General features: G+C 47.0%; 1 protein-coding gene across 1 annotated transcript in view; it reads right to left on the reverse strand.

The window, feature by feature from the left end:
* LOC309349256 (uncharacterized protein) overlaps positions 1-15,551 on the reverse strand; it is a 224,951-nt gene that overhangs the window by 22,707 nt on the left and 186,693 nt on the right. Inside the window, exon 6 of the mRNA XM_081875001.1 lies at positions 346-404. Within this exon, the coding sequence (XP_081731127.1) occupies positions 346-404 (59 nt within the window). The remainder of the gene's footprint in view (positions 1-345; positions 405-15,551) is intronic.

Genomic DNA, 15,551 nt, shown 5'->3' on the forward strand with positions numbered 1-15,551 from the left:
GGTGGTCAACAGTCAGGGATGATAGGAGCTGTAGTCTGGACACATCTGGAGGACCATGGGTTCCCCATTCCTGCCTTAATCCATAGGTTGGTTCATTCACTGCATATGGAAAACTGAAGTGTGAGATAACATAGACTCAAACTCACACAACCCTTTTCGATTTTTTTTAGTACGATATATTATAGAAATGGTGGCAGAACAGCTGTAGAGAAAGATCAGGCTGCTGCTGCCTCAGCTACGCATCCATATACAGTATTCAGTGCATTTCCACAACAGCACAGAACTAAAATCCATAGTTGGAACTTTGGAAAAGCTTTGCAGAAGATGAGAAAATAAATAACTCACCCACTGGTTCCTGGTCTCTGGGCCTGAGAGAAACGCCAGTCTGTGTTAGGTTGTGCTTGCTGCAAGAGAAACACAAAGAGAGGTTTAATGCTTCTATTCCTAAAATGAAGCTCAGCTATAAAATATACACACACATGCACACACAAGCAGAGAACACCATTATATGTTCCAAAATACTTCTAAAGAAGCGTGATTGGTTAACATGATAAGAAAGTAATCTAAATAATCTTGCAGAAGATAAGACAGTCAGAAACTATCCATGAATAAATGAAGCATGAAATAAGCTTGAAGGGGCATCATTTAAACCAGAGAACACCAGAACATCAGGAATATTTTTTTTTTTTTGGGGGGGGGGGAGAAGACCAGAATTAATTGGTACTGAGAGAATACCAACATCTGAAATGCTAATAGAATTTCCTAATTTATAATCTTTTCTGAAACAGGTCAGTGTTAGGGCTTTGATTTAATGTCTTCTGTTTCCTTTGATCTTTGGAGCTTTGCAATCTTTTTCGCCCACTGAGATTAAAAATTCCATTTCCCACAACAATAATGATTTCTTTGAAGGCGCAACAGAAGACACTATATCAGAATAGACTGAGCCATGTATTACTTTCCACCCACATTGTTGTATTATTAGAACAATGGACATTTTGTAAATAAAGGAGTACATAAAATGCCACTATGAGCAGCATGTTTGAATGGCTCTTTGTGATCACAGCTGAAAGACACACTGTGGTTGATGCATGCTGCAAAACTCCAGATATCCTGTCAGTCTCCTCCATTAATCCTTCAGTAATAATATTCCACACCATTAGAGAGATTTGCACCCGAACTGTTGTTTATGTGTCCTTAACAAAATGGATAAACATGTTTTTAGATCAGGATACAAGGTGTAATCGACATCTTATTAAATCAATGTCAAAATTAGAACTGATTCAGGTGAATCTGGACTCCAAGAACCCTGCAAATAAAAAACTATATGCCTGCAATCCAAACCCCACTTGCCTGAGAGTAAGCCCAATTAAATTCAATAGGACTCATTTCTGAGTAGACATAGCTAAGGTTGAGACAATGTGCCCTACTACAATAGGAGGATTCCAGCTTTTCTGATTATTGATCTGTGAACGCTAAAGGATTAAAATATACTACTGGTGTCAGTTAAACAAGTTCATAAATCTATTTATGTATGTGTATGTGTAAAATTATCATATATAACAGTATATAGCATGTATAAATATACATATATTTCTCTGCAGACTAAATATGCAGAAACAAGCCTCCTCCTTTGAGTTATTCATTGTGAACACTTACTTCCTCAGTTGCTTCTATAATTTGCAGAGCCAGAGGCTACAATAATCAAACCTTGAATCCTAAATTTAAACACCTAAATACAGACAGTTCTTTAAATATATTTTGAGCATCTTCAGCACACACTGAATTAAAAAAACCCTTCACACACAACCTGTGGTTTTTCTGAAGTTTAGAAAATGGCACCTGTTTATTTAAGTTTCTAAATGTGGATTTAGACATTCCTAAAATGGTTAAGTTCCTGTCCCCAAGTCTCAAAAAGCTCAAATTTCAGCTATATTTCTTTACGAGGTGGCAAAAGCTGGAATGTGAAAGCTGTGTACGATAAGGATTGCAAAACAGAGTGTCATGTGTTGCAAAATACTGCATTCTTTCTGCACATAGTATCTTCATAGTGCCAGCAAAATTTAGAAGCAGGAAAGAAGCAAAAATGAAGTAAGAACAGTTTGTTAAAATTACTGATATGTAAATTTTGTGTTGTTGCTTTTTCTTAAATAAGCTGAGCCTGCCCCTTTCACCAAGGGCTCACTGCTTCCTGTCCCTTGTGTTAACCCAATGGGGATTTTTCATTTTTAAAAATACGTTTTTTATTTTTTTTTATTTATATTTTAAAATGTATTCTTGCTCACATTATAACACATCCAAGTAATTCAGTTAAAAATATACCGTCTCATTTGCAGTCACTCCTAGCTCCTGTCACTCATATGGAAAGGGCTTGATGATGCCTTCCTGTACACTTCTGAAATGCACATTCACTTCAATGGGACTTGCACAGGAGAACTTCCCAGTGAATGGTCATAAGAAGTTTTCCCTAAGGTGCTGCTTAAGTGTAACTGTGATGTCACAGAATCGTGTATTTATAGGACATACTTGTTTTAAACGCTTGCAGGCTGCTTTTGGGGCGAAGACCCCCGGCGCAACATGTCAAAATTAAAACATGCTCAAAATGGCAAAGTAACACCAGCAGCTTCACAGTTTTTCCACAATATTACCTTAAGATGGTGATAGATCTGGATTTGCCTGACAGTTTTACAGAACTCTGACAATGGTAGCAGTGAGGTGAGTAGGGAGTACTTTTTAAAACGAATCCAGCAACCCTCACCTTTTGACCCATCTCCTCACCATCATCACCATCACAGTCTCTTTTGCTAAAGGATCCATTAAGCACATCTGTGCAAAACGATGCAGCTAAAGATGCCTCAACATATACACCCATGTGGTCCCATTTCAGTCTCTTCCTTTGAACCTCTGCTCAGAACTAACGTCTTCCATAAAGCCTTTGGTTTAAACCTCTGGCTTCCCTCTCTAGCTGAGATGAGAGTGGAGTCAAAGTCTGTTCAGATCTGGCTTCTTCCCCAAATGTTTGCTGCACATGTAGAGAAGGTCTGGAGCAGAGCTCGTTTGTAGCTGCATCTGCTTTCATTCATCCTTCGCTAAACTTGCCTCCCCCTTTTCTCTGACTACATTTAGGTCGAGAGCTTCTTGTGGCAGGGCCATGGGTTGTGCTTTTCTTTACTCTGTAAAGTGCTGTGCACACGGGTGGCATAATAATAATTCTACTGGGTTTTAAAAAGCCTAACTGACAAGCAACTGTAGCAACCCAAACAGGACTGTGGATCCACCTGACCTTATGTCCAGCATGGGGCTACCTAAACATCCCATCAGCTCATGGGTTTCTTCTTCCACAACAGGACTCCCCTTGCCTCTAGCCCCCCCCCCGTCCCACTCGCTGTGCACCACCTAACTCTGTGTGGAGGTTCCTCAACTCTCTGGAGCAGATTTGGGGAGAGTTTGTGGAGCATGTGGAGAGGAAGAATGGGGGAGGGGAGGGGGCAGACCCCATTTCACAAGCAGAAATCCTTGCACGGATGGGATGCATGTGTTGGATTATCACCCTATATATTTGTTTTATTATAATATTTTTATACCACCCTTTAATCATATCCCCAGAAGTCCCAGTCAAGAGCAACCACTGCACATGCATTCTCCTCTCACCCCAATTTACCATAGAACATCCTGGGGGGGAGGCAGTTGGAGAGAGTGTAGCATGGAAAGAAATGAAAGCCCTACATGCACCTTGTAAAAAGCATAATAGCTGCAAAATGAAGGAACCCCGGGATGTCACCCTCCACAACACACACACACATGCATACACACCTCATTTACCTCTTTACACCTAGCAGATGGAAGTCTATGGTAGATAAATATGGTAGATAAATATGGATTTATGGATTGCAAGCAGAAATGTTTTAAGAATCACTTTAGTGTATCTTACCCCATCAGAGGGACTCTGCAAAACACTGCCTGCCTGCTCAAAGGCAAGCATGCTTTCTGCTGTAGTGGAATGACTGAAAGGTTTAACAAAAAAGAATTCGCCCTGTTCAGACATTGGAGAGAGACAAGACTTGTAGTGCTGAGCTCCAGCTCCGCCCACTTCAAGGTATCTGATAAAGCCTTCGGGATGTGGGCGCCCAGTGAAATTTATGGTGGATTTCCTGTCTGTCCTCTTACTACAGCAGTGTGACATGAACCAGCTGGGGACACAGAGGCCAGATCGGAAGCACCTGGCCCCCACAATAACCAACATTACACAAGAGACCAGAGAGATGGCCACAAGAGAGATGATAAGGTAGAGAGTTAGGCTGGGGGCTCTGGAAGGTGATTTGGGGAGAAGGTCCAAGGACTTGGAAAAGTCCTGCACAGCATTATCCTCTGAGGAAATCACAAGAACCAGTGAGGCTGAGAGAGACGGCACTCCATTGTCTCTTACTTCTATCACCAACCTGTGGGACACCCCAGGCTCCCTCAATGCCCGAACAGCCCGGATCTCTCCTGAGTGGCGTTCCACTTTGAACGGGGTGGCTTCATTGGCATCCTGAAGCAAACTATAGGACAGCCAAGCATTGTGGCCACTGTCAGCATCCACAGCCACCACTTTGGTCACCAGGAATCCAGGTTCCACCGGGAGCAGAACTGGCTGGTGAAAGGCAGAGCCCTTGGAGACTTGCGGGTGCACAATCACCGGGGCGTTGTCGTTCTGGTCCACAACAAACAAGTGAAGAGTGGCTGTGCTGCTCAGGGGTGGGAAACCCGAATCCTTCACCTCCACTGCAACTTGAAAGACTTTCTCTTGCTCATAGTCAAGCATCCTGGATGTGTAAATGCTGCCATTCTCTTGGTTGATGTGGAAATAGGTCGAAATGGGTAAGCCATGATTTCCATTGTCCAGAATGGAATAAGACAGCTTGGAGTTGACACCTGCATCCGGATCTGAGGCTGACAGAGAAAAAACTAGAGTCCCAGGGGAAGTATTTTCCTCCACATGGGCAGTGTATGAAGGGATGGAGAAAGTGGGTGCATTGTCATTGACATCTGAGACTTGAATAAATATGTTTTTGTGGGTGGATTTTTGAGGCATTCCAGAATCTGTTGCTTTAATTGTGATATTATATCCAGCAGCCTTCTCTCGGTCCAGGGGCCCATTGGTCACCAGTGAATAATGTCCCTTAAAGGAAGACACCAGTTTGAACGGGATGTGCCTGGTAATCTCCAAGTGGACTTGCCCATTTTCCTCAGAGTCGTTGTCCTTTGCTTGGATCAGGGCAATGACTGTTCCTGTGGGTGCATCTTCTTGCACTGGGCTAGAGAGGGAGGTCAGCATAATCTCTGGGCGGTTGTCATTGACATCAACAAGTTCCACTCTGATGTTGCAGTGACCCTCCATGGCAGGGGACCCCTTGTCTTTTATGTAGATAGCTATCTCGTAAGCATTGGCTTCTTCATAGTCCAGCAAAGCTTTGGTCCTGATCTCCCCTGTCTGGGGATCCAAGCTAAATAAGTCAAGGAGCTTCAGAGGTGCGCTATTGCTGGCTTTGAGGAAATACTCCATCTCTCCATTGGGACCTTCATCTAAGTCCGTAACATTGAGCTTAGTTACGACAGTCCCCACCTGGACATTTTCCTCCAAATAAACTTTGGACACTGGCGGGTCACACACAGGGGGGTTGTCATTTGCATCCAGGACGTGGACTGTCACCTGGGCAGTCCCAGACTGAACAGGATTCCCACTATCCAGAGCTGTCAGGACTAAGTGATGGACAGCGGCTTTTTCCCTGTCTAGAAGCTTCTCCAGCACAATTTCGGGCATTTTGACCCCGTCCCCCCTGACGTTAATGCTCAAGGCAAAATGTTCGCTTGGGCTAAGCTCATAGGTGGCAATGGAGTTGGAGCCCGTGTCCGGGTCTTCGGCGGCTTCCAGGCGCAAGCGGGTGCCCGGGTTGGCCACCTCGGTGATTTCCAAGGAAACCCTGTCCTTCGGGAACTTGGGGGCGTTGTCGTTCACGTCCAGGATCTCCACCTCCACCCGGTGGAGCTGCAGGGGGTTCTCCAGCACCAGCTGGAGGGGGAAGGAGCACGTGGGGCTGGAGCTGCACAGAGCTTCGCGGTCCAGCCTCTCGTGGACCAGCAACATGCCGTCGGCGAGGTTGACGTGGAAGTAGTGGCGCATCCCGTCGCTGACCAGCTGCAGGCGGCGAGCGGACAAGCTCCGCACGTCCACGCCTAGGTCCTTGGCCACGTTCCCCACGGAAGAGCCTGGGTCCCGGTCCTCTGGGATGGAGTAGCGAATCTGCGCGGGGATGAGCCCTGGCAGGGACAAGACGGCAGCCACCAGCGCCAGCAGCTGCCACGACCAGCTCTGCCCGCCGCCCATGCCTGGCTCCTTTGCGCGCAAGGATGGCCGTCTCCAGCGGCTGCCTCTGCTCCAGGTATCCAGCCCGGGGGTGGCCGCTGCTGCCTCCGGACCCCGCCGCAGTCCGGTGCCCCCCGCCCCGCCCCCCAGGTCTGCTCCTGGCGGCTCCGGGGTGACCTGAGAGGTGCTGTGCAGCGGAAAGGCGCGGGCTGCAGCTGGAGAGGCGGGAGGGGGGGGAGCGGGGGGATTTTAAAGCGCTCGGATCAGCAGCAGCTCATTGGCAAAAGGAGCAGCAGAGAAAAGGGGCTGTGAAATGGATACAGACAAGCGGCAATTCCCTCCTCGGCGGCGGCGGCGGCAGCAGCAGCAGCAGAGAAGCCCCTTCCCCGAAACGCACACACACCCTGCTGCTCCCCCCTCCCCAATCTCTCTTGCCACCAGTTTTCCCTCCCTGCGCTTCCCATTCCTTTCCCAGCGCAGCAGAGAGATTTGGAGGGCTGACCCAAGGGAGCCATTGGCCAGAAGAGCTCCCTTGATGCCCCTTTGGTGGAAAAGCAGGAATCGAAGGTGCAGAACGCAGACAGGGCGAGCTGCTGACGGCAGCTGTAACTCCAGGAGGGGGGAGGGGGCTACTCTACCCTCCTGCAACCTCTTCACTTCAATCCCCTCCCCCTCCCCCCCCCCCATAAAGAAAGAGAGGAAAATTAGGCACACAAAGCTTTGGAGCAGATAGGTGCAATGTATCACAGCCTATGCTTGAGACCACGCACTGATTCCTCACCCCCACCCCAGGCACTTCTCCTAGGTGCAGGGAAACTCAAAAGAAAAGAAAGGTGGTGCCATGGCGGGAACAAAATAGGGACACTACATGGAAAATTCTCACCTTGCCAAAGAAGCTGGGTTCAGTGAGATTGCTGCAAGAGGCTGTCCTAAGTGTCAGATTAGGTTTCATGAATACAAATTCGCTAATGTCTGAGACAGGAGAAAAGCAGGATCTGTATCCGCGGGCAGGGGGTCCAGAAGTGGCCACTTGCACTCCTATCATGGCATCTCCAGGGCTCAGCTGATAATGGCAATGTCCCATCACGTGATCTGAAGCATCCTGAAGCCCACCAGCTTTGCTTCCACAGCATCCAAAGATGGTAGATGTTGCATGTGAATCACGGCGGAGGCATCGGACTCCCAAGGCCACCAAAGCCATCAGCGAGATGGTGGAAATTGCTGCCAAGGAGATGATAAGGTACACAGTCAGTGTGGGAGGTCCCTCAGTTTCCACTGAGTGAGCTGTTAACCCCAGAAAGGTTTCAGGGCTGCTCTCCTCCAAGAGCACCATCACAGTGACTGAGGTGGACAAGGAAGGATCACCTGAGTCTTTGACAACCAGGACAAGGTCCTGGGTAGGATTGTCTATGTCCTGTAATGCTCGTGTAGTCCTCACCTCCCCGCTACGGAGGGCCATGCTGAAAATACCAGGGTCTGTGGCTTGCTCAACATGGTAAGAGAGCCAAGCATTTCGCCCAGAGTCCAAGTCCACTGCCATAATTTTTGTGATTAAGGCATTGGCTGCAGTAGATCGTGGAATTCTGAACTGCACAACAGAATCTTTCCCAGTAAAGGGGAATCGAATCCAGGGTGCATTGTCATTCTGATCTAGGAGGTAGATGTGCACCATGATTCTGCTGCAGAGAGGAGGGGAGCCACCATCACATGCCTCCACCAGGAACTGAAAATGATTCGTATGCTCGTAATCAAAAGGGCTCTCTGCAAAGACATCTCCATTTGTTGGGTTGATGGAGACATAAGAGGTGAGGTCCTCAATCAATCCTTGCCCTGGGCTCGCCAAAACAGAATAAGACAAACGGGAGTTCTGGTCCTTATCAGAATCTGTTGCAGAAACTCTAAGCAGTACCACCCCCACTGGATTGTTCTCTTCTATGACGGCTTCATAAAATGGCCTGTCAAAATGAGGTGGGTTGTCATTGACATCTGCCAGAGTTATGGAGAAAGAGGTGTGCTCAGAAAGAGGTGGATTCCCCAAGTCAAAGGCATAGATGGTGACGTTGTATTGCGGAGTGCTCTCACGATCTAGCTGCTCACTGGTGAGCAAGGAATACTGGTGCTCAAAGTCTTTCCGAAGTTTGAAAGGAAGGTTTCTGGGCAGATCACACCGGACTTTCCCTTGATCCCCAGAGTCTCTATCCTTGACATGTATCACAGCAACCACAGTGCCAGGAGGCGCATCTTCACCCATAGAGCTGGAGAAAGAGGTGAGAATAACTTCAGGTGCATTGTCGTTGACATCCGTGACTTCTACCATAACACTGCAGTGTTCCTCCATAGTAGGGGAGCCCATGTCCTTAGCCTCCACTTCGATCTCATAGACATTAGCCTCTTCAAAATCCAGGTTCCCTTGGACACGGATCTCTCCCGTAGTCTCATTGATAGCAAATATCCTGCGCAAGGCTTCTGAGTTATGGCTGCTGAGGGAATACTGCACCTCTCCGTTAGGCCCTTCATCCAAGTCTGTTGCGTTCAGCTTAATCACCAGAGTTCCTGGAGGAGAGTTTTCTACTAAGCGGGTATAATAAGTAGGTTTGTCAAAAACCGGATGATTATCATTGGCATCCAGAATGTGGACAGCAATTCGAATAGCGCTAGATTTGGGTGATATGCCCCCATCTTCAGCTGTCAGGACCAAGTGGTGGACAGCAATGTGCTCCCTGTCCAGGGGTTTCTCCAGTACTAGCTCTGGGAATTTGGTGCCATCTGTACGTGCCTTCACGTTGAGGTTGAAGTTCTCATTGGCGCTGAGGTGGTAGGTCTGTAAAGTGTTAGTTCCTACATCTGAATCCTGTGCGTGTGGGATGGGGAAACGGGCACCCAGTGCAGCCAGTTCATAGATCTGCAGAGATATTGTGCTACTTGAGAACACAGGCGCATTGTCGTTGATATCCAGAATCTCCACTTCGATGCGATAGAACTCCACTGGGTTTTCAATAGCAAGTTTGAGATGCAAGAAACAGCGCAGGTTCTGCCCACAGAGCTGCTCCCTGTCTATTCTGTCATTGACTATTATGATTCCAGTGTTCACATTCACAGAGAAATACTGGGAGTCAGAATCAGAAAGCACCTGCAGATTGGCAGCTGCAAGCTTTGTCACATCCATTCCTAAGTCCTTAGCAACATTTCCTACAAAGGCTCCTCGAGTGAGTTCCTCTGGGACAGAGTAACGGATCTGTGCAAAACAGTCACTCAGAAACAGACAGAAGGCAAAGGCATGCACGAGTCCCAAACGCCAGGCAGAGTTTTCTGTTCTGAGCATCTTTCTGAAATCCACAGCAGGAAGCTCTAAAACTGCAAAACAGGAGCTAAATATAGCAGGCAGTATCTCTTTAAACCTCTGGAGGATTCACCACCTATCTCGAAGAAATATGAAATATATGAGAGGGAAAGGGTCTGTGGTCAGTGTTTACCTCTCTCATTCATTGTTTTGGTTTGAGAGAGATTGACACAGGAGGGGAGTGGTACACACCGCAGATCTTCAATGCTAACCTCCTGCTCATTGGCTGAGACTGCCTTTCTATTTATCCAATCAGCAGCCTCCTTCCCAGGACAGCAACACACGCACCAATCCAAGTCTGGAAGTTGCTACTGTGTGAAAAAGGACCGCGTAACCTGCTGTTTTTAACCTAGAGACACCAGGCTAAAAGGCAGACAATGGAAAACAAAGCCCAAAATCTTGTCTGGTTTTGGCTTCTGTGCTAGCTATAGGACTCTTAGAAGCATACGCTGCAAAGAAATGTTTGCTCTAAAAGCACACTGACTCCTCACGTATTACATCCACAACAGAACAGCTGATTTGTCATTTTTATGAGCAAAGATAATTCAATGAATTCTAGGAAACAATAGTTCCTCTTACCCCAACCTAAGCTTCCAGATCAATCTCTTTTAGGTATTTCTAGGCTACCAAATTAATACTGTATCTAGCTTTATTTACCGGTATTTCAGAAGCCTTAGACTCCACCCTTCCAATGTAAAAACTCAAGGGAGTGATTGGTTTTTCTTAGAGAAAGAAATCTAATTGTACGGGGGGGGGGGGAGAGACTTAGCAGTTGCAAAAATACAAAAAGCTAACTTTGTGACAGGCAGCATTTGAGGGATGATTTTAAATTATCATTTTCTTATTGTTCACATCCTAGTTCCAGTCCCTGCTCCCCTACCCACTTTCTCTCATTAAAAGGCAGCAATTTGTGGGAAGAAATCAATGTAATTTTCCCCACTCTCCTGCTCTCTCTTTCCCAAGGCGTTATCACTATTGTGCTGCAGGGTTAAATTATGAAGAAGGAGGCCCCACCCTATTCTGATAACTGATGAATCAGCCCTCAGTCAAGTTTCAAAGTGTTACTGGAGACACCAGATTCATGTGGGAAAGGAGAAAAAGGACAAAATGCCACCTCACCTGCCTGGGATGGTTCAGTGTATCAGTACGAGATAAGAAAGTGTCAAAGTCTCTCGTCAGAGTACTTGGTTGAGGGTAATCCACAGGCCTCATAAAGGTGAAATCACTTCTGTCCGAGCCGGGAGAATAGCTGGCTCTATAGCACTGGCTCTGGGAGTCTGTGGGCCTGAGTGTGACCTCCATGTATTTCAATGTGCCATCTGAGTTCAGTTGAAGTTTAGGGCTGGATTGTTTGAAAACATCCCTGGCAGGAGCACTACTCAGGCTGCAGCAAGAAGAACCCCTGGCTTTTTTATTCCGAAAGCATTTTGCAGACAGGATTATGAACGTAACGAGGGACACAATGCTAACTGCCACCAGCGCAATAATCAGATAGAGGGTCAGGTCAGATTTTTCTTTGGGGTGAGTCAGGAAATCATGAGACTGGGGCCTTTCCTCAGTTACTTTATCCTCCAATGAGACCACAATGGTGACGGTGGTAGACAAAGGTGGTTCTCCATTGTCCTTCACTAGTACAAGGATTTTCTGTGCCGGGAGATCTGTTTCCTGGAACTCCCGAACAGTCCAAATTTCCCCAGTGTAGGGAGCCACTCGGAACAAGGAGGGGTCAGTAGACTGGGAAAGCAAGGAGTAAGAAAGCCAGGCATTGTGGCCCGAGTCTGCATCCACGGCAGTGACTTTGGTGACCACGTAGCCTGCCGATGCAGACTGAGGGATCCTCTGGATTGCAGACAGTTCCCGACCAGTCACTGGGTGCAAAACAACAGGCGTGTTATCATTCTGATCCATTATGAAGAGGTAGACAGTGACACTGGAGCTCAGTTGGGGTGACCCAGCATCATGCACCATGATGGGGATTTGCAGCACCTGCAGCATTTCATAGTCAAAAGAGTGCTGGGCATAGACATTCCCATTGTCTGGGTTGACGTAAATGAAAGAAGAGACTGGAGCATCTTGAATTGGGCTTCCTGCCACTGAGTACATGAGCCGGGAATTGTCCCCCTCGTCAGGATCAGAGGCCGCCACAGTGCATAGCAGAGAGCCAGGTGGATTGTTCTCCTTCAAGAAGGAGTTGTAGAAGGGCTGAGAGAAGTACGGGGCATTGTCATTAACATCTGAAATGTTCAGCATGATGGTGACATCTGTGGTTAGAGGTGGGGACCCTGAATCTTGGGCCATCAACTTGATAGTGTATCGAGAAACTGTTTCTCTATCCAGCTTCTCAGTGGTAATCAAAGAATAGTGGTTTTCAAAAGATTTAATTTTAAAGGGCAAGTTGGGTGATATTTGTAAGCTCACCTTTCCATTGGCACCTGAATCTTGGTCTCGCACATTGAAAAGCCCTACCACTGTCTCTAAAGGGGTGTTTTCTGGCACGGGGTTTACCAGAGAGGTAAGGAGAACCTCTGGAGGGTGGTCGTTCTCATCTTCAACTTCCATTTGGATTACACAATGGCCTTCCATTTGAGGAATGCCCTTGTCCCTGGCCCTTACATGAAGCTCATAAAAATGAGATTCTTCGAAATCCACAACTCCTTGGACACGGATCTCACCTGTGTGGGGATCCAAGCCAAACAACTTCTGGATGGAATCAGGTGTGTGGATTCCAAAGGAATACTGTATTTCCCCATTAGAACCTGCATCAGGGTCAGTTGCATTAAGTCTGAAAAGCAAAGAGCCTACAGGGATGTTCTCCAAAAATCTTATCTTGTACAAAGGAAGGTCAAATGCAGGCTCATTATCATTATTATCCAGGACCACAATGGTGATCAGAGCTGTTCCTGACAGTACAGGATCCCCCCCATCACAGGCAGTCAGGATGAGCTGGTGTTCCGATTGTTGCTCTCGGTCCAAAGGTTGCTCTAGCACCAGCTCAGGTAAAAGCTTGCCATCGTTCACATTCTTTACATTAAGTGAGAAGTGGGGGTTGGGGCTGAGTCGGTAGACACTGACTGCATTGGTCCCCACGTCCGCATCATGAGCGCTCTCCAGTGGAAAGCGAGACCCTGTGGCGGCAGACTCTGCTATCCTCAGCACAAGCTTGGGGGTGAGGAAACCGGGGGAATTGTCATTTAAGTCCAGGATCTCTACCTCCAGGTGAAAGAGCTCCAAGGGATTTTCTATGACTACTTGGACTGGCAAAATGCACCCCGAGCTTGCTCCACACAGGGTCTCTCGGTCTATCTTTTCATTCACTATCAGAGCACCGTTGGCCAAGTTAACTGCAAAGTACCTCTTGCTCTCCTCAGAGCCCAGCCTCAGCCTGCGACGGGAAAGGTCTGCCACCGTTAAGCCCAAGTCCTGAGCCACCTTTCCCACCACGGTGCCCAGCTCCGATTCCTCCACCACGGAATAGTGGATCTGTCCTGTAACCAACGCCCGGCTGAACAGCAAAAACAAACCCAGTACTTGCCATTTGAAAGAGGGTTGCCAGGACAAATGTGGCTCCATTTCAGAAAAAAGTCCCCTTCCAGAAGGAGTCTTTGTGATATCCCAGGGATAAGGAGGCTCCAGGACCTGGACGAATGCTGTTTTTTAAATCCCTCGGTATTTCCTTCCAAATGAGTTAAAGTAGCTTTTGAGCTTGCCTAGCTGCAGCAACAGAATGTTAGTCAGAGAGTTGAGGGGGTGGATTGGGGGAGGGAAGCTGAATTACAGCCATAGCGACGGAGGAGGAAAGTCAAGGCAGAAAGAGCTGATCCCCCCTCCCCCCAAAATCTGGATCAGCACCTGACTAGATGACAGCTCCATCCACTCTCCACCAGTGACAAGTCCACCTACACTCTTAAAGCTGCTGCAGCACATGAAGTTGGGAGACCAGGACTGATCACCCCCATACCTCAACCCTAAATGTAACCAAGAGGCTGGTTTGCCACTGGTTTTGGCAGCTAAGTTTAGCAGCTCAGATTCTTGTTCTCAAGGAAACAGCACGTCCGGGAAGCATGAACGGTACAAATCCTCATTGTTCACATTAGCTAGATTCATTCCATCTCATCTGAACAAAAGACAAACTCTCAGCTGTAGGGGATACAGAATCATAGTCTCTCTGGCGAACAACTGGTCTGATTTTTCACTTGCAGTGAAAAAGGTATTTGTTACAGTCGAAAAGAGGAAAGATAGGGAGAAACTCTCACAGAAAGTGCTTTAGCATTTTGCAACGCAGCTTCAATAAATGCATTTAAAACTCTTAGTCATTACCAAGGCAAAACAGACCCTTTCAGAATGTTCATTTTCAAATGCAGACATGGGAACCTCCACCACACAGTGAAGAATGCACAATCTTCAAAATTGCTTAAGGCCTCCCAGCTCTATTCATTGGCCTTTCCAAAATTAGAACACCACAATCAATGCAGCAGTATTTCTAAGTAGAACCATTGTAACCCAAAGACCATGGTGTGGCTTTGAATGTCAGGGACCCACATACCAAGTAGTTTTTAAGCTGTGGTGTTAAGGCACTTTCCAATAATGCGACACCCAAGTACAGATTCACAGAACTGTGATGGACTCAGTGAGTGGACCATTTTTCTTAAGATGGGGTGCCTCATTCTTGATGCACCCCCGACTTATGATCCTTAGCACTTTTTCTTTCCCCTCTTTCCACCAAGCTTTCAAAAACATCAGAAAAACAAATATTTGACAACCTCCCCTGGAAAATCATTTAACTGCTGGATTTATTTTTCGGTTAGAAACTTTTTGCTGCTTGTTAATCTAAATCTAAGTACCAGTAGTTTAAAAGCATTACTTCTTGCCAAATATCCACAGGGTGAACAACTGCTAATCTTCCCAAGCTTCTTCTAAAATAGCCTATCTCCTTGAAGAATCTAAAATCCAACAAAATGCTTTTTAATTTACAAACTGACCACCTTAATACAAAGGCTGCCTGACATTGCCATTGCATCTGTGACCTTATCTCTGGAGATTGTTACAGAATCACAGGGTGCTACATGACATAGTTATAGAACAGTATTTCATGCCTCACCTCGTTTGGCTCTTGGGAAAGGCTGCAGGCCGGAAGTGTGCCTGTGCTGTTGATATCCTGCTGAGTGACTGGTGTAGCTATCCTGAAATTCCTCCCTACTGAAAAGTGGGTCTGGCCAGGCCTTAGGAGGGTAAAAGGAGAAACAACATCTCCCCCAATGAAGGCTGTAGGGAATTCCATTTTTTCCTCCTGGCTCAAGCGTACTGAGAACGTGTCAAAGTGTCCTCCCACAGGAATAGAGTTCCTACCCTTCAGGTCGCTGGTCCAACCCACATCTGAGTGTCTTCCTTTCAATCTTTTAAGACACTTCATAGATAAAAACACAAAGGCTAGAGCAGAAAGTCCTGAGATTGTGATTAGAGCAATAATGAGTTGCAAGGTCAGGTGAGATAGCCCTTCTTGTTCCATGCTGGACTCTCTGAGGTCTGCTGTGCCCAACTCATGCTCATGCTCTAGATTAAGAATCAGAGTGGCTGTGGCAGACAGAGGTGGCTTCCCATTGTCCAAGATCTCAACAACCAACTCTTGGGAAGGGGCGTCTTGTTCCAGGAGGGCTCGGACGGTTCGGATCTCTCCTGTGAACGCCGAGACTTGGAAAAGGCTTGGGTCTGTGGCTTGCAGCAACTTATAAGAAACCCATGCATTCTGCCCAGAGTCTGCATCCACAGCTGTGACTTTGGTTACCAGGTAACCTCCTTGTGCAGAAAAAGGGACTGGCTGCTGGGCTAGGACCCCCTTCTTGGTTACAGGGTATACAACGAGAGGAGCAT

Source organism: Podarcis erhardii (genome assembly GCF_964252035.2).
Source record: "Podarcis erhardii genome assembly, chromosome: 8".
NCBI lineage: Eukaryota > Metazoa > Chordata > Lepidosauria > Squamata > Lacertidae > Podarcis > Podarcis erhardii.